This window comes from Bombina bombina, chromosome 2 (genome assembly GCF_027579735.1).
Source record: "Bombina bombina isolate aBomBom1 chromosome 2, aBomBom1.pri, whole genome shotgun sequence".
NCBI lineage: Eukaryota > Metazoa > Chordata > Amphibia > Anura > Bombinatoridae > Bombina > Bombina bombina.
This window is the reverse complement of record NC_069500.1, coordinates 1,401,302,275-1,401,323,083: the sequence shown is the minus strand read 5'-3', so window position 1 is coordinate 1,401,323,083 and position 20,809 is coordinate 1,401,302,275. Positions and strand designations below refer to the sequence as shown.

General features: G+C 42.0%; 1 protein-coding gene across 1 annotated transcript in view; it reads right to left on the bottom strand.

Moving 5' to 3' along the window:
- The window catches only part of SIGLEC1 (sialic acid binding Ig like lectin 1), a 220,220-nt gene that overhangs the window by 105,661 nt on the left and 93,750 nt on the right, over positions 1 to 20,809 (bottom strand). The window contains exons 7-8 of the mRNA XM_053704329.1: positions 16,998 to 17,300; positions 10,256 to 10,504 (exon numbers count right to left, since the gene is read on the bottom strand). Coding sequence (XP_053560304.1) covers positions 10,256 to 10,504; positions 16,998 to 17,300 — 552 coding nt within the window. The remainder of the gene's footprint in view (positions 1 to 10,255; positions 10,505 to 16,997; positions 17,301 to 20,809) is intronic.

Genomic DNA, 20,809 nt, shown 5'->3' with positions numbered 1-20,809 from the left:
CAGCCCCGAAATACCAGGCAATTCTCCTCTGAACAAGGAACATGACAACCCCAGACGATCGTTTCGGCCTCCTATGGGCCTCGTCAGTGAGGTGCAGCCACATTCCTCTAAGCACACTGGGCAAGGAGTCCACGTCTGGTTTCCCCCATCACCCATAGGGAGACTTCCCCAGGGTCATAATAATTTGCATACAAAGAGAGAAGCGCTCTACCAGGAACGAACAACAGCTCAGTGGCTTGTTCTATGGCGATTTACCACCCGGAAGCAGCCTCTTTTAGACCAGTGTGCTTTTCACAGAAGAAAACTTTCCTGAAGTATATCAGTCTGATCCTGCCAATTAAGGTCAGTCCAGCCCCGAAATACCAGGCAATTCTCCTCTGAACAAGGAACATGACAACCCCAGACGATCGTTTCGGCCTCCTATGGGCCTTGTCAGTGAGGTGCAGCCACATTCCTCTAAGCACACTGGGCAAGGAGTCCACGTCTGGTTTCCCCCATCACCCATAGGGAGACTTCCCCAGGGTCATAATAATTTGCATACAAAGAGAGAAGCGCTCTACCAGGAACGAACAACAGCTCAGTGGCTTGTTCTATGGCGATTTACCACCCGGAAGCAGCCTCTTTTAGACCAGTGTGCTTTTCACAGAAGAAAACTTTCCTGAAGTATATCAGTCTGATCCTGCCAATTAAGGTCAGTCCAGCCCCGAAATACCAGGCAATTCTCCTCTGAACAAGGAACATGACAACCCCAGACGATCGTTTCGGCCTCCTATGGGCCTCGTCAGTGAGGTGCAGCCACGTTCCTCTAAGCACACTGGGCAAGGAGTCCACGTCTGGTTTCCCCCATCACCCATAGGGAGACTTCCCCAGGGTCATAATAATTTGCATACAAAGAGAGAAGCGCTCTACCAGGAACGAACAACAGCTCAGTGGCTTGTTCTATGGCGATTTACCACCCGGAAGCAGCCTCTTTTAGACCAGTGTGCTTTTCACAGAAGAAAACTTTCCTGAAGTATATCAGTCTGATCCTGCCAATTAAGGTCAGTCCAGCCCCGAAATACCAGGCAATTCTCCTCTGAACAAGGAACATGACAACCCCAGACGATCGTTTCGGCCTCCTATGGGCCTCGTCAGTGAGGTGCAGCCACATTCCTCTAAGCACACTGGGCAAGGAGTCCACGTCTGGTTTCCCCCATCACCCATAGGGAGACTTCCCCAGGGTCATAATAATTTGCATACAAAGAGAGAAGCGCTCTACCAGGAACGAACAACAGCTCAGTGGCTTGTTCTATGGCGATTTACCACCCGGAAGCAGCCTCTTTTAGACCAGTGTGCTTTTCACAGAAGAAAACTTTCCTGAAGTATATCAGTCTGATCCTGCCAATTAAGGTCAGTCCAGCCCCGAAATACCAGGCAATTCTCCTCTGAACAAGGAACATGACAACCCCAGACGATCGTTTCGTAATTCTTTTATTAGAAAAATAATCATATATGCATATATACAAAATAAAATCATAATAACAAATGCAAACAATATATCTCTTGTTACAAAACTGAAATATTGACCCAAATTTTTGTCATCAGAAAAAAATCAAAATGCAAATATTAAACTTAAATAATCACACAAAATAAAATTAAACATATTTCAAATACAGACAAAAAAAAAAAAAAAAAAAAAAAAAAAAAAAAAAAAAAAAAACAACTAAATAATCCAATCCTTCCACTTCTTTGTCTTCCAGATGCCTTCAGAATCTAATTCCCCATATCGCCTCCTATCAAAAGAAAAATACAAAAACAACTTCCCACGGATCATACCCACACAATTACCTACAGTAACTACCTCTTTCTTAAAAATCAAAATATTACGCACATCCCACAACACCTCCTTCACACAACATGCCAACAACCATATCAATCTTGCTTTCTCCTTTTCCACACCACTTCCACACAAACCATACATCATCATATTAAAAGTAAAAAACTGCACTCCAGTCAAACCCTTAATCATCCTTTTCAAACTTCTCCAAACATCCCTAGCATACTCACAATTCCAAAACAAATGAATAACACTCTCGCTTTGAAAACAACCATCTCTAGGACACACTTCTGAAGCCACTAAACGACGCATTCTCTGAAAATCCCTTGTTGGCAAACACTTATGCACACTCATCCAACTAATATCTTTCTGCCTATTCATCAAATACTTATTACACACATTTTTCCATACCAACACACATTCATTTTCATTCAAACCCCCAATCAACTCAAGACCTTCCTTCTTCTCCAACATTTTCAACACCATTCTGTTTGCACACCACATCTCCCTACTAACATTCTCCAAACCATATTTTTTAATCCAACATTCCACCCTTACATAAAACCACGGAACAGCAAAACATACCGGTTTCTTTCTATCAATCTCAAATAAACCATATCGTCTTAAAACATTTCCACAAGCATACTTTACCATACAACCAGCCATGCTATCCTTACCACTCAGAACCACACACCTACTAACATATTTCACAGCCAAAAATCTCTCCACATTTGGAAAACCCTTACCACCAACATTCTTACTCTTAACAACAACATCTCTTTTCAAACGCTCCATACCAGAACTCCAGAAAAAAGAAAACAACACTCTCAAAATTCTCCGAAAAATCCTCTCAGGTGGCGGAAAAACTAACGCCAAATATAACATAATAGGAATCAAAACCGATTTAATAACTAACATTTTTCCTTCCAAAGATAAAGTCCTTAAAGACCAAAACTGAAGTTTTCTACTCACTTTATCAAAAACATTCTCCCAACTTTCCAAGCCTTTCAAATCCACATCAAATTTCACACCCAACACCTCAATTGCACCTTCAGTCACAGGCCATCCACAGGAATCAATCTCCCTATCATTACCAAAAACTTTAACTTTACACTTATTCCAATTAACTCTGAAACCACTTGCCATACAAAAACATTCAACTAAAGTTTTCACCCTCCTCAAACCAGCCTGAGTCTCACATACCACACTCACATCATCCATATACCCAATCACTTTTAAACACCTTCCATTACTACCAGGAACACTCACACCTCTAACTAATTTATCCTTCCTCAAACTAGTTAATAATGGCTCAATGACACATACAAATAACACAGGAGACAAAGGACATCCTTGACGCACTCCAGATTTAACACAAAATTCCTCAGTCAAAAAACCATTAACCTGGACTTGACTCACAATATCACTATACAAACATTTAAACCATCCAATAATCTTACCAGAAAAACCTAAACGTTCTAAAACATGAAACATAAAATCATGCACTACCCTATCATACGCTTTTTCAAAATCCACAATAGCAACAGAAACAGACCTCATCCTCTCCCTCACATACCACAGTACATCACGTAGTAACAACAAACTTTCAGAAATCTGACGCCCAGGAACAGCACACACTTGCTCTTCACCCACAACCTTACCAATCACTCCACGCATTCTATTTGCCAACACCTTTGCAATAACCTTATAGTCAACATTCAACAACGTAATCGGCCTCCAATTCCTCAAATCTCTCTTATCACCCTTTTTAAATAACAAAACAATCAAACCTTTCCTCATTGAAACAGGCAAAACATTCATTCTAAAAACAAACTTACAAACATCCAACATATCCACCCCAATCAAATTCCAAAAACAAGTATAAAATTCAACAGGCAAACCATCACAACCAGGTACCTTCCCATTCTTAAAACTCCTAACAACCTCTGCAATCTCATCCAAACTTAGATCCCTTTCTAACAAATCATTATCATATTTTTCCAACTTAACCTCAATGTTTTCCAACAACTCATTTTCCAATAAAACATCTCTTGTTTTTTCTTTATACAGCTCACTGTAAAACTCATGAACTTCACGCAAAACACCATCCGTACCATTAACTTCACACTCAACCTTATCAAAAACACTAACAAAACCAGTCTTTCCTTCAAAAGCTTTCTTAAAAAAATATTTACTACAAGACTCATCCTTTTCCATTTTCTCCAATCTTGCCATAAAAACAATTTTCTTTCCTTTTTCATGCATACACTTTTTAATTATCTTTCTTGCTTCAGCAATTTCCTCATGCACATCAATACCACAATTTCTCAATTCATACAAATACAACAACCTCAGATACCATTTATCATACAACTCCCTTTCCATTCTAGCTTTCTCACAGCCTTTCTTAATAAAAAACCTCTTTATTTCCACCTTCAACCATTCCCACCACATAAGCACATTACTAAAATCACATTTTCTTTCACGCCACCTTTCATACATCCAAACAAACTGACGCTTAAACTTCTCATCTTTTAACAAATCCACATTCAGTTTCCAAACACCCTTACCATACTTAATCTTCAAATCACAATTCACCTTACACATCAAAAGGGCATGATCCGTAAAGGGCATCCGCTTTAAAGAAAAATCATCAACACATAAAAATTTAGATAAAAAACAAAAATCAATTCGAGATTTTATCCCACCACTATCACTAAAGAAAGTAAAACCCTCCCCTGAAAAAGAAACAGACCCGAAGGCATCCTTCAAACCGAAAGATTTAAGCAAATCAAGTAAAAACTTCCCTGAGCTATCCACCCTACAATCACTCCCACCCTCTCTGTCCCCATTCTTAATAATACAATTAAAATCCCCAACCAAAAAAGTTGGCTCTCGACCTGGCAGAAAAAACTTTAAAGTTTCAAAATTAAGCAAACGTTCTACCCTATTTGGAGAAGCATATACATTAAACAAACGAAAAACAGTCCCACAAAAACTAAAACTAACCAAAAGTACCCGACCTGGGACAATATGAACTACATTAAGGATAGAAAAACTAAACCCCTTAAACAAAACTCCCACCCCCCCATTCCTATCAGAAGAACAAGACCATACTTTAGGACCATATTCCCAGTCAGCACATTTAGGATGTTCAGAGAGACCACATTCCTGCAAACAAAAAATATTAGCAGAACATACAGATAATAATTTAAAAATTGCAGCTCTCCTTGCTAAAGTTGTCATACACCTGACATTAAGGGAAGAAATGGTCAGAAACATCACAAAAATAAATTAAAGAAAAACAAAAAAAGAAATAACATCAGGACTTCTTCTTTCCTTTCTTTTTCTTAGGACTCAAAGGAGATCCTTTAAATCTGCCTCTGTGACGTTCCGACCTCCTAGGCTCCCCCTTGCCAGCCTCATAACCAGTAACTTCAGCAAGTTGGTTCACATCTCTTTTATCTAGATAACCAACAGAAGAGGCATCAGAAAAGTCACCTATACACTGGCTTGAGTCAGAAGGAACGTCTTTAGTAGAGACAGAAGGAAACTCTGAAATTAAAGAGTCAGCATCACTTGTAGTATCTGGATCTGCACCCTTAACTACTGGAAGATTCAAATCAGGACTCTCCCATCCATCAGAATCCGGATCTATTTTTCGCTTGGAGGCAGATTTTTTCCCTTCAGTGTCCATATCCTCCTCAGAACTAGAGGACACAACAGCAGACCAATCAATGTTCTCCCCTTCACCAAGAACAGCATCAGGAGCAGCATCACAAGATGACTCAGTGAAGGAAACATTCTCTGTCCCAGGAACAGCAACAGTATCATCCACATTGGGCAACAGGGCTTCAAGAACATCTGAAGCAGCTATCACATTAGATGTAGCAAGATCCACTTCCTGAAGATGAGATTGGGCTTCCTCCACCTTCTCAGCCACAGGAACCACCACAGGAGCATCAGACACCTCTCCGACAGGGACCCCAAATGCAGATTTCTTGCACAAAAGAGGTAATATAGAGTTCAATGCCTCATCAGAGACCTCCTCCTCATTCACAGATGGCTCAACTGCAACTGAAGATGGTTTTTTTGCAACATCAGCATAGGAAGGCTTCACTCTATCAAGCCCCTGCAACATCATCAAAGGACACATCCTGCACAGATAACTTGAAGAACCACACAGGTCACAAGTCCGGCGTTTACTACAGTGGGCAACAAGATGATCCTCCTCACCGCAATTTCGACATCTGGCACCTGGGCAATTTTCAGCAATGTGACCAAACAGGTTGCAACTACGGCAAAAAAGAGGCATGTCATCATAGTATAGGAAACCTCTATTTCCACCAATGGCGAAAGTCTGTGGAGGGTGTTTCTTTCCACCAATACCTAATTCATCAGGCACAAACCGCACCCAGAACCTGCGCTTTCCATTGAAAGTCCCAAACTGATTCTTCAGCTTGCTACCTCCTTGAACATCATCAAAGTAGCGACAAAGAAACAGACGAATTTCCACATCAGTGACCCAAGGGTTGTACATATGTACTGTCACCGGGATTCTTCTCTCCCTCTGCACACAGGCAACAAATTTCATGCCAACCAACTCTGGAGCAGCAGCCATATCAATAGTCCGTTGATAGCAGGTCTGTAAATAATGCTCATCGGTGAAAGCCACATCAAAAATCCCTCTTGAAGGGAATGACTGAACACAATGCAAACTTGCTCTTGGCATCTTCAAAACACCCTCCAAAACCACCTGCTGGACATGAGCCAAACCAATCTTCTCTCGAAAGTCCTCAGAAATCAACACCCGAAGTGTATGGGGAACATTTGGCACATTGGTAGCCATATTTGCCCTATTGCCTCTTTAGGCTGGATTTCAGAGCGTCCCCCCAAAAGCAGCATGTGGCTGAAGTCCAGGGACGATGCCACAAGGCCAAGGGGACGGCCCTACTACCCAGTTGCTCTACGCCTAAGGAGTAGCCACCCCCCCAATAGCAGCAGGAGCCCAAACCCCAAAGGGAAAGGACCCCAGGCCGAAGGAGCAGGTCTCCAGGCAGCAAACCAAGACCAAGACCAAGCACAGAAAACTGCACTTGATCCAAGCCAAAGGCCCGAGAAGCAACCTCAGCTGATCGTTTCGGCCTCCTATGGGCCTCGTCAGTGAGGTGCAGCCACATTCCTCTAAGCACACTGGGCAAGGAGTCCACGTCTGGTTTCCCCCATCACCCATAGGGAGACTTCCCCAGGGTCATAATAATTTGCATACAAAGAGAGAAGCGCTCTACCAGGAACGAACAACAGCTCAGTGGCTTGTTCTATGGCGATTTACCACCCGGAAGCAGCCTCTTTTAGACCAGTGTGCTTTTCACAGAAGAAAACTTTCCTGAAGTATATCAGTCTGATCCTGCCAATTAAGGTCAGTCCAGCCCCGAAATACCAGGCAATTCTCCTCTGAACAAGGAACATGACAACCCCAGACGATCGTTTCGGCCTCCTATGGGCCTCGTCAGTGAGGTGCAGCCACATTCCTCTAAGCACACTGGGCAAGGAGTCCACGTCTGGTTTCCCCCATCACCCATAGGGAGACTTCCCCAGGGTCATAATAATTTGCATACAAAGAGAGAAGCGCTCTACCAGGAACGAACAACAGCTCAGTGGCTTGTTCTATGGCGATTTACCACCCGGAAGCAGCCTCTTTTAGACCAGTGTGCTTTTCACAGATGAAAACTTTCCTGAAGTATATCAGTCTGATCCTGCCAATTAAGGTCAGTCCAGCCCCGAAATACCAGGCAATTCTCCTCTGAACAAGGAACATGACAACCCCAGACGATCGTTTCGGCCTCCTATGGGCCTCGTCAGTGAGGTGCAGCCACATTCCTCTAAGCACACTGGGCAAGGAGTCCACGTCTGGTTTCCCCCATCACCCATAGGGAGACTTCCCCAGGGTCATAATAATTTGCATACAAAGAGAGAAGCGCTCTACCAGGAACGAACAACAGCTCAGTGGCTTGTTCTATGGCGATTTACCACCCGGAAGCAGCCTCTTTTAGACCAGTGTGCTTTTCACAGAAGAAAACTTTCCTGAAGTATATCAGTCTGATCCTGCCAATTAAGGTCAGTCCAGCCCCGAAATACCAGGCAATTCTCCTCTGAACAAGGAACATGACAACCCCAGACGATCGTTTCGGCCTCCTATGGGCCTCGTCAGTGAGGTGCAGCCACATTCCTCTAAGCACACTGGGCAAGGAGTCCACGTCTGGTTTCCCCCATCACCCATAGGGAGACTTCCCCAGGGTCATAATAATTTGCATACAAAGAGAGAAGCGCTCTACCAGGAACGAACAACAGCTCAGTGGCTTGTTCTATGGCGATTTACCACCCGGAAGCAGCCTCTTTTAGACCAGTGTGCTTTTCACAGAAGAAAACTTTCCTGAAGTATATCAGTCTGATCCTGCCAATTAAGGTCAGTCCAGCCCCGAAATACCAGGCAATTCTCCTCTGAACAAGGAACATGACAACCCCAGACGATCGTTTCGGCCTCCTATGGGCCTCGTCAGTGAGGTGCAGCCACATTCCTCTAAGCACACTGGGCAAGGAGTCCACGTCTGGTTTCCCCCATCACCCATAGGGAGACTTCCCCAGGGTCATAATAATTTGCATACAAAGAGAGAAGCGCTCTACCAGGAACGAACAACAGCTCAGTGGCTTGTTCTATGGCGATTTACCACCCGGAAGCAGCCTCTTTTAGACCAGTGTGCTTTTCACAGAAGAAAACTTTCCTGAAGTATATCAGTCTGATCCTGCCAATTAAGGTCAGTCCAGCCCCGAAATACCAGGCAATTCTCCTCTGAACAAGGAACATGACAACCCCAGACGATCGTTTCGGCCTCCTATGGGCCTCGTCAGTGAGGTGCAGCCACATTCCTCTAAGCACACTGGGCAAGGAGTCCACGTCTGGTTTCCCCCATCACCCATAGGGAGACTTCCCCAGGGTCATAATAATTTGCATACAAAGAGAGAAGCGCTCTACCAGGAACGAACAACAGCTCAGTGGCTTGTTCTATGGCGATTTACCACCCGGAAGCAGCCTCTTTTAGACCAGTGTGCTTTTCACAGAAGAAAACTTTCCTGAAGTATATCAGTCTGATCCTGCCAATTAAGGTCAGTCCAGCCCCGAAATACCAGGCAATTCTCCTCTGAACAAGGAACATGACAACCCCAGACGATCGTTTCGGCCTCCTATGGGCCTCGTCAGTGAGGTGCAGCCACATTCCTCTAAGCACACTGGGCAAGGAGTCCACGTCTGGTTTCCCCCATCACCCATAGGGAGACTTCCCCAGGGTCATAATAATTTGCATACAAAGAGAGAAGCGCTCTACCAGGAACGAACAACAGCTCAGTGGCTTGTTCTATGGCGATTTACCCCCCGGAAGCAGCCTCTTTTAGACCAGTGTGCTTTTCACAGAAGAAAACTTTCCTGAAGTATATCAGTCTGATCCTGCCAATTAAGGTCAGTCCAGCCCCGAAATACCAGGCAATTCTCCTCTGAACAAGGAACATGACAACCCCAGACGATCGTTTCGGCCTCCTATGGGCCTCGTCAGTGAGGTGCAGCCACATTCCTCTAAGCACACTGGGCAAGGAGTCCACGTCTGGTTTCCCCCATCACCCATAGGGAGACTTCCCCAGGGTCATAATAATTTGCATACAAAGAGAGAAGCGCTCTACCAGGAACGAACAACAGCTCAGTGGCTTGTTCTATGGCGATTTACCACCCGGAATCAGCCTCTTTTAGACCAGTGTGCTTTTCACAGAAGAAAACTTTCCTGAAGTATATCAGTCTGATCCTGCCAATTAAGGTCAGTCCAGCCCCGAAATACCAGGCAATTCTCCTCTGAACAAGGAACATGACAACCCCAGACGATCGTTTCGGCCTCCTATGGGCCTCGTCAGTGAGGTGCAGCCACATTCCTCTAAGCACACTGGGCAAGGAGTCCACGTCTGGTTTCCCCCATCACCCATATTTATATATTTATTTATTTATTTATATATTTATATATTTCAGTGAATCTGCCTTCTGTTAGACTTCTACTTGGGTGCTAAATGTAACAAGTAACAAACAAAACTTCTACTGTAGTGGTCATTTATTGTGATGTTATAGAGAAATGTTTTCCTCTTCTTTTGAATAAAGGGATAGAGAATTCCTTAAACGTCACAATAAAACCATTAAGGTTTACAGGAATCCTAAGAGTGCATATATGAGTATCTTTAGTTCCTTATTTAATAACACAAATAGATTTGTGTTTCTTCTTTGTAATGAGCTTCTGTTTTGTGGTTTTCCTGTTATCTATTTTTGTAAATTTCAGACTGCGTGAATCTCTTACATGTGCGCCTACATCATACTGCAAGAAACGAAACAACGGCGGTTTCACTTACACAAGATATGTAATGTTACAGGCGGGGAAATGCTGTGTCCCTGATTATTCTGTGCCTTGCAGTAATAGGAACCAGCATCTTTACTGGACACACGTTCAAAGACAAGTTGGCTTTCCTCCTTAAACCATTTGCCGTTGTGGTACCAGGTGTAGTTTGTAGCTGTATTCAAATTTCTTGTAGTTTTGCAGGTCAGGGAGACTTTGTTGCCTTCTTCTATTTCAGAGGATGGAGTTATCAGCACTCGAGCACCTGTAGAGAAAATGCCCTGCAAAATTATTGGTGAAAAAGGCATCGCTCAATAATATATTAATAATATAACACAGCTTGCTATGTCTGCAGCTACTGAGAACCAGGAAAAACTATACATGTATACCTCGTAGATATTGCAGGTTTGGTTCCAGACCACAGTAATAAAGCGAATATCGTAATATAGCAAGTCACATATTTGTTGGTTTCTAAGTGCATATAAAAGTTATATATACACACTATACAGTAAGTAGTCAATTAATTATGCAATAGCATTTTGTCTAAAAAACAATGTATATACCTTAAAGGAACAGGAAACCCCAAATTTTCTTTCATTATTTGAATAGAACATACAATTTTAAACAAATTTCCAATTTACTTCTATTATAAAATTTGCTTCATTATATTGTTATCCTTTGCTGAAGGAACATTATTGCACTACTCTCAGCTAGCTGAATACATCTAGTTAGCCAATCACAAGAGACAAATGTGTACAGGCACCAATCAACAGCTAGCTTCCATTAGTAGGATATGTGTGTTTTTATTTTCTGCAAGGGATACCAAGAGAACGAAGCACGTTTGACATAGGGTTGCCACCTCTCTTCAATTTGTGAAACATGCCATATCTGTGAAGTGCAATACAATGAGGAATGCCTGTACAAAGAACAGCTTAGTTAACAGCGCCCCTAGAGGAAATTGCCAGCATATTTCACATAGCTGATCTGTCTAAATCAGACTTCCTCAAACTTGGCCCTCCAGAGGTTTTGGAACTACATTTCCCATGATGCTCTGCTAGAATATCAGACAAGTTTGAGGATGTCTGGTCTAAAGCTTCCTTCTAATTCAATTAGTTGTTTTATGTCGATAATTATTTCTGAACATTGAGCAACTCCTAAAACCCTTACTCTCTAAGAAATGTCAGGCCCTGAGGTTCCATGAGGACAGCATTACCCTTACCCGTCATTGGGTCTTGAATCTCGCTGAGAGCCGCGCTGCAGTATGTGGCAGGACTGGAGGGGGTGCTATTTATTAATGGACTGTGGTAGTGGAGGGTCAGAGCCGCGCTGCAGTATGTGGCAGGACTGGAGGGGGTGCTATTTATTAATGGACTGTGGCAGTGGAGGGTCAGAGCCGCACTGCAGTATGTGGCAGGACTGGAGGGGGTGCTATTTATTAATGGACTGTGGCAGTGGAGGGTCAGAGCCGCACTGCAGTATGTGGCAGGACTGGAGGGGGTGCTATTTATTAATGGACTGTGGTAGTGGAGGGTCAGAGCCGCGCTGCAGTATGCGGCAGGACTGGAGGGGGTGCTATTTATTAATGGACTGTGGCAGTGGAGGGTCAGAGCCGCGCTGCAGTATGTGGCAGGGCTGGTGGGGGTGCTATTTATTAATGGACTGTGGTAGTGGAGGGTCAGAGCCGCACTGCAGTATGCGGCAGGACTGGAGGGGGTGCTATTTATTAATGGACTGTGGTAGTGGAGGGTCAGAGCCGCGCTGCAGTATGTGGCAGGGCTGGTGGGGGTGCTATTTATTAATGGACTGTGGCAGTGGAGGGTCAGAGCCGCGCTGCAGTATGCGGCAGGGCTGGTGGGGGTGCTATTTATTAATGGACTGTGGTAGTGGAGGGTCAGAGCCGCGCTGCAGTATGTGGCAGGGCTGGTGGGGGTGCTATTTATTAATGGACTGTGGCAGTGGAGGGTCAGAGCCGCGCTGCAGTATGTGGCAGGGCTGGTGGGGGTGCTATTTATTAATGGACTGTGGCAGTGGAGGGTCAGAGCCGTGCTGCAGTATGCGGCAGGGCTGGTGGTGGTGCTATTTATTAATGGACTGTGGCAGTGGAGGGTCAGAGCCGCGCTGCAGTATGTGGCAGGGCTGGTGGTGGTGCTATTTATTAATGGACTGTGGCAGTGGAGGGTCAGAGCCGCGCTGCAGTATGTGGCAGGGCTGGTGGGGGTGCTATTTATTAATGGACTGTGGCAGTGGAGGGTCAGAGCCGCACTGCAGTATGCGGCAGGGTTGGTGGGGGTGCTATTTATTAATGGACTGTGGCAGTGGAGGGTCAGAGCCACGCTGCAGTATGTGGCAGGGCTGGTGGGGGTGCTATTTATTAATGGACTGTGGCAGTGGAGGGTCAGAGCCGCGCTGCAGTATGCGGCAGGGCTGGTGGGGGTGCTATTTATTAATGGACTGTGGCAGTGGAGGGTCAGAGCCGTGCTGCAGTATGTGGCAGGGCTGGTGGGGGTGCTATTTATTAATGGACTGTGGTAGTGGAGGGTCAGAGCCGCGCTGCAGTATGTGGCAGGGCTGGTGGGGGTGCTATTTATTAATGGACTGTGTCAGTGGAGGGTCAGAGCCGCGCTGCAGTATGTGGCAGGGCTGGTGGGGGTGCTATTTATTAATGGACTGTGGCAGTGGAGGGTCAGAGCCACGCTGCAGTATGCGGCAGGGCTGGTGGGGGTGCTATTTATTAATGGACTGTGGCAGTGGAGGGTCAGAGCCGCACTGCAGTATGTGGCAGGGCTGGTGGGGGTGCTATTTATTAATGGACTGTGGTAGTGGAGGGTCAGAGCCGCGCTGCAGTATGTGGCAGGGCTGGTGGGGGTGCTATTTATTAATGGACTGTGTCAGTGGAGGGTCAGAGCCGCGCTGCAGTATGTGGCAGGGCTGGTGGGGGTGCTATTTATTAATGGACTATGGCAGTGGAGGGTCAGAGCCGCGCTAAGAAGCCTTCTGCATATTGTGGCCAACAGTGCTAGCTGGCGGTAGCAATTAGCGCTCAGAAAATTAGCATGAGGTCAGATCTCTGGTTATATTTCAAAATATCCCTTAATTGCCCCCAAAATAAAGTTTTTTATTAAAAAAATTTAACAATGCGGCCTATTGGGAACTGTGTGTTCCCTGTAAATATAAATTTATATGCTTATATACATATATATTTATGTGTTAATATGCTTATATACATATATATTTATGTGTTACTATGTGTATATACATATATATTTATGTGTTAATATGTGTATATATATATATATTTATGTGTTAATATGTGTATATACATATATATTTATGTGTTACTATGTGTATATACATATATATTTATGTGTTAATATGTGTATATACTGTACATATATATGTATGTGTTAATATGCTTATATACATATATATTTATGTGTTAATATGCTTATATACATATATATTTATGTGTTAATATTTATGTGTTAATATGCTTATATACATATATATTTATGTGTTAATATGCTTATAAAAGAACAAGAGAGCACCATCATAGCCTGACTACGGCTATATGCTGAAACGCGTAAGCCAATTTTTCTACACTTGATCTAACTAATTACAGGGTACTGCTGTCCTGTAACATTTTTAACTTATGAAATAAAGAATTTTGTTTTACTTAACGGCGTTGGTGCTCTCTTGTTCTTTGAAAATTATCTACTTGCCATTTGCACCACGCCGAATCAGGTCTATCGAAGTCGCAATAGGATTGGCTGGCAAGCACACACCTGTCCGTGACGTCACTGACGCACCGCAAGTTGGATCGAACAGAGGAATCTGGGGCTCAGGAGCGTAAGCAAGCGGAAGGGTCAAGGAGCGGAACCTGGTTTCCCTGCGAGTCTCCGGCAAACACCCGTACACGCTACCTAGAGAAGGATACTGACACGGAACTGAAGTATGGGAACAGGTATGTAGCGAGGGCCCGCCGTGGCAATATATCTCTGTATGGTGCACAGCGCTTGATAACTACATTTATCCGGGAAGGGCCGCCGAGCCCAAATTTTGGGATTTGTTTGTTACAGCCAGCACATGAGCTTGTGTCCGCTACATACCGACCCACCTATGAACTTTGTGCAAACAGTGTATCTGCTGTTTGATAAACAGGACTGATTACCATACTATTAATTAGTTGCTTTAAGACCGCCATCCTAACTGTACCTTAAGGCTAAAGAAGCTTCACTAACACAACGCAACTATTAGCGTACAGGACAAACTTACAGTGAATACTCTTGCTACCTACATTTGTTACTTGAAATTAATATGCTTATATACATATATATTTATGTGTTAATATGCTTATATACATATATATTTATGTGTTAATATGCTTATATACATATATATTTATGTGTTAATATTTATGTGTTAATATGCTTATATACATATATATTTATGTGTTAATATGTGTATATACATATATATTTATGTGTTAATATGTGTATATACATATATATTTATGTGTTAGTATGTGTATATACATATATATTTATCTGTTATTATGTGTATATACATATATATTTATGTGTTAATATGTGTATATACATATATATTTATGTGTTAATATGCTTATATACATATATATTTATGTGTTAATATGTGTATATACATATATATTTATGTGTTAATATGCTTATATACATATATATTTATGTGTTAATATGTGTATATACATATATATTTATGTGTTAATATGCTTATATACATATATATATTTATGTGTTTATATGTGTATATACATATATATTTATGTGTTAATATGCTTATATACATATATATTTATGTGTTAATATGTGTATATACATATATATTTATGTGTTAATATGCTTATATACATATATATTTATGTGTTAATATGTGTATATACATATATATTTATGTGTTAATATGTGTATATACATATATATTTATGTGTTTATATGTGTATATACATATATATTTATGTGTTAATATGCTTATATACATATATATATTTATGTGTTTATATGTGTATATACATATATATTTATGTGTTAATATGCTTATATACATATATATTTATGTGTTTATATGTGTATATACACATAAATATATATGTATAAATACATATAATATATTTTTAATCTGCTGCCCATCACTGCGCGATTTACCCCCTTTACTGCACTAGGTTCTCATGCCAATTGGAGCCTATAGAAGCGCTCTCTCGGGAGAGCAAAGCTTCCATGCAATGCGAATGCAAGGCCGGGTTCGCATTCTGCTCAACTTGTAACGCCAGCACACATTTTTGTGCTGGTATTACTGAGTGGAGCGCAAATATCAAGCTTGAGAAAGCGCAATTTTGCGCTCGACTTGTAGTCTGGCAATAAAGCATTTGTGAGAGAGTTCAGTTATCAAGTTTGGCTACCACTCTCTTACCCTAGTCTGTTACTTAGTTACTGTGTGCTAAAGATTGCAGCACCTTGTAGGGATATTCGGTAAGTGAAGCCACTCCACAATTGATTCCTGCTTGTTACATTTTAGAACGGTATTCCACCTGACACTGGAGAAAACGCTTGATCAAGCCAGAACAAAATAGTTTGCTGTTTGTTACAACAGACACACATGCTCATTCTACCTATAATGCCCCTGGTCTAATCTTTTAGAAAGACTTATACATATTTCTACATAGTGTAACATAAGGTAATTGCACACATCACCTATTAGCATCACTACATACTGCTAAAAGGAATTGTAGACATATATATTTGTTTCAGCTGTGATTTAATGAATACTTGTGAGAAAATGCCTTTTTAATTGTTATTTATCAGGTGGTTAATATTTTCTTTGTTCTCAGTAAGAGGAAATAGAAGTTTGTGTTAATAAAACAAACACTGGGGAGAAAAGGGTTAACCTATTCTGATGATGTACTATTTCTAATGACCAATAGGGAGGCTTTAGTGCTTTTATAAGTGAGAGGTGTTATATAAAAGCAACAGCTTTGATTAGGCCAAGTGCCGAAAAATGTCAGCTTATTAAAGCCTCCTATTGTGTGACTGTCATGCCATGCATTATTAGCTGTATTGATTTTAAAGATGAAGAAATAAAGTTTTATATGTTTTATTGAAGCCGGTGCTCCTCATATGATTCCTTTTATGCAATATTTTCTTTTCAACAGATTCACAACTACAATAGGACTTTCTACTTGTTATCTCAACTTATTAACTTCCATCTTAAGGGCTTTTTTAACATCAGCAGTTTAGGATTGTGATCACATGAATTCCTATACGATCTGGCTGATTGACGTCCTCTGCTAGCGGCGTATGCTGTCGGAATTTATTGATGTGCGGCGGACATGATACGCTACATCGTATCATGTCCGTCCGCCCTTTAGTAAATCGGCCCCCTAGCCTACACTTTTAAACAACTTTCCAATGTACTTATATTATCAAATTTGCTGCATTTTCTTGGTATCCTTTGTTGAAGAAGCAGCCATAAACTACTGGGAACTAGTTGAGCAATGTCAAGAGGTATATACTGTATATGCAGCAGTTAGCTCTCAGTAGTATATTGCTGCTTCCGAGGCTACCTAGGTATACTTAACAACAAAACATATTAAGTGAAAAAAGCAAATTAGATAAAAGAGTTACATTGGAAAGTTGTTTAAAATTGAGTGCTCTATCTAAATAATAAAAAATTGACTGTCCCTTTTTACAAGTACTGAAGATCGACAAATCATGTAATTTACTAACTTTTTACAATGAACTGAAGAAGACTTGTTGATGAGCTTCCAATCGTGTTTTGAGCGGAGCACCTGTAGGTTCCTTCATCAGAAAGAGTCACCTCCTGGATTTTAAGCTTCAGTGAGTTTCGAGAGGAGGTCACTGTTAGCCGCTGAGTTGGGGCGCTATGAGTGGTGGTTGTAGCGATAAGTTGTTCGTTTCTGTATAGCTTTAGTTCAGACCATGGGTAGCTATCCACTGTGCATTCAATAATAGCCAAATTTCCTTCTTGAGTTTCCAAAAAAGAAGAAAGTTTTGGAGTCCTTGGGGGGTCTGCAAAAGATAAAAAATATTATGTCATGACAGTAAATGTATACTGAGATGTTGCAGTACTGATTTGCCATCATTGAAGATCATTATGTCCTTAAAAACATAGATTGACTGTAAGTATATAAATGTCACCTAGGGTGACTTGCAAGGGCTTATCGTGAGCAGCATGTTTACTTTTATATTACAAGTCTAGAGCACGCTAGCATCTGTAAGTTGGATGGCGTGGGTTCGTTAAATCCCTTACATAATACACTTTTATGGGGAAGCACTGTAAAATTCGATGGTACTTGAGCTCTAAGCAGATGGTGCACCAAGCTGTCGGTGCGCAAGACGTGGGCTCTTCATATAGTTCTGTGCTATTCTATTAATAATAATGATTTACTTCAGGTCTTAAAAGGGTTACATTTTAAAGCTGTATTTCGGATTGTGCTGGAGCGCAACACTTTATTCACCTCACCACTTGTAATACAAGCACAATGACCACACTAATTGCACTCCCGCACTATCCTTTAAAAGCGTAGGGAGCGCTACAAATGTTTCAGCTGTGCTAAGATGATTAAGTAAAATAAAAAAAATTGTTTCTCAACATATTATGCAAGGTGGAAACATTTTGCTTTTAAAACATTAAGGCTAAATGTCAAATGAGTGAGAAGCTATAGTTTTGACAATTAGGGATGAAAAAGCCATATTGCAAATGCTTTTTCCTTTTGTATAATGATGATAGTCCATAGGGTTCATAACATGTGAGATATAATTCCAGCCACTAGGAGGAGGCTAAGAACCCACACAAAAGCTTAAATCCCCACCCAATCTCCATCTCTCTTCAGTTTTCAACCTTCCAGGAGTAGGTTGAAAATAGAGGTGTTCAAGTTACTTGCTTATGGATTAATGTTTGGGAGCTCAGATCAATGTGAGACCCTTTATCCCTAGGACATATCATTCACAAAGAAGAAAGAAGAGATTTCCAGCAAGCTGAATGATACAGGGACGTAGGAATACACTGTTATGTTCACAGTATCTCCCTAGGGATTTCTGCCATAACTTTTCTGAGGCATTGCAGGAGCACGTCCATTAGCGCCCCCCCCCCCCCCCCCCCCCCTTGCGGGAGAACAGTATTTCCTTAGATAGCCTCTGCTGTACTTGTATAAACACTGAAAAATAAGTGTATGGCCCTCACTGAGCATCCAGTTAGCTTATGCAGCATGTTGGAAAAAGAATACCTTTTACATAATCTTCAGAGCATGATGTAATCAGGTTTTATCTTCACGCTATTAAGGAGTTCGGACAATCTTCCAGCTTGTTTGTTCATTACTCTGGAACTTGTAAAGGGCAGAAGGATACTGCTGAAGCTTTGGCTTCTTGGTTCAAACAGGTAATAACAGTCCATTCTACAAGATCAGTTGCAACTTCCTGGTCTTTTAAAAATTATGCATCTTTGGGGCAGATTTGCAAAGCTGCAACTTGGTCTTCTCTGCATATCTTTACAAAATTTTACTTTTTTTTGCTTTTTCACAAGCAGCTTTTTGCAGGAAAGTCCTTCAGGCCACAATGTCTAATCAATAGGAACTGCCAGAAAAATGTCCCACCCATTCTGTAACATGGATTGTATGCTTGGGAATGAATCCCACATGTTATAGACCCTATGGACTATCATCATTATACAAAAGAAATCAAAATTTATGCTTACCGGATCAATTCTTTTCTTTGGGAATGATGATAGTCCATAGGCCCTCTGTTTTAATTTTTTGGGTGACAGTTCTAATTTGCACCATTATAGACCCTGCTTTTGTCTTCCCTATCAATCTGTTTCATATTCTCTTCTTGGCTATGTGCTAAATTGAGGAAAGATGGGAGGTGGGAGGGAATTTAAGCTCTTGTGTGGGTTCTTGGCCTCCTCCTAGTGGGGGGGATTATATCCCAAATGTTATGGACCCTATGGACTATTATTGTTTAGAAAGAAAATAATTTAATAGGTATGCAAATTATATATATACAGGTTTATATATATATATATATATATATATATATATATATATATATATCACACAGAGAAAGTCCAGCACTCACTTACAAGCTTGTAAGTGAGTGCTGGACTTTCTCTGTGTGCTGTATTAATTTGTTTTGTAATTTTCCCTATGGGCCTTGCACCCAGAACTGCCTGTGACTCTGGGGACAGTGCAGCTTCCTGAGAGTGCTATTGTGCACCCAGGGCTGTGCATGATGCAGGGTCATGGCATCTGTACCTAGTCCGTTCTGAGAGTGCAGTCCCCTTCCGTGTTTTGTATATGTCTTGGGTGATTACGTAAGACTGTGCACCCTTCACTTGGTCCCAGTTTGTTGGATTAAGAGCTTGCATTGTGTGGCTGTTTAGGGACTCAGGTTTTGGAAGAGACCTTGACGCAGTACCTGGGCTTATCCCATTTGGCCAGATGCGGTAACTAACTCTTCCATTTTTGCTTTTAATCTTGGCTGAGAACTTGTAAGTGAGTGCTTGACTTTCTCTGTGTGCTGTATTAATTTGTTTTGTAATTTTCCATATGGGTCTTGCACCCAGACCTGTCTGGGGTTAACTGCCTGTGACTCTGGGAACAGTGCAGCTTCCTGAGAGTGCTATTGTGCACCCAGGGCTGTGCATGTTGCAGAGTCATGGGATGTGTACCCAGTCCGGTCTGAGAGTGCAGTCCCCTTCGCAGTTTTGTATATGTCTAGGTTGATTACATAAGCCTGTGCACCCTTCACTTGTTCCCAGTTTGTTGGATTGAGAGCTCTTGAATTATGTGGCTATTTAGGGACTCAGGTTTTGGAAAAGACCTTGACGTGGTACCTTGGCTTATCCCATTTGACCAGATGCTGTAATTAACTCTTCCATTTTTGCTTTTAATCTTGGCTGAGAGCTTGTAAGTGAGTGCTGGACTTTCTCTGCGTGCTGTATTAATTTGTTTTGTAATTTCCCCTATGGGCCTTGCACCCAGACCTGTCTGGGGTTAACTGTCTGTGACTCTGGGGACAGTGCAACTTCCTGAGAGTGCTATTTTGCACCCAGGGCTGTGCATGTTGTAGGGTTATGGGATGTGTACCCAGTCCGGTCTGAGAGTGCAGTCCCCTTCCATGTTTTGTATATGTCTAAGTTGATTACATAAGCCTGTGCACCCTTCACTTGTTCCCAGTTTGTTGGATTGAGAGCTTGCATTATGTGGCTGTTCAGGGACTCAGGTTTTGGAAGAGACCTTGACGTGGTACCTGGGCTTCCATTTTTGCTTTTAATCTTGGCTGAGAACTTGTAAGGTGAGTGCTGGACTTTCTCTGTGTGCTGTATCAATTTGTTTTGTAATTTCCCCTATGGGATGACCTGTCTGGGGTTAACTGCCTGTGACTCTGGGAACAGTGCAGCTTCCTGAGAGTGCTACTGTGCAGCACCCAGGGCTGTGCATGTTGCAGGGTCATGTGATGTGTACCCAGTCTGGTCTGAGAGTGCAGTCCCCTTCCGTGTTTTGTATATATATATATATATA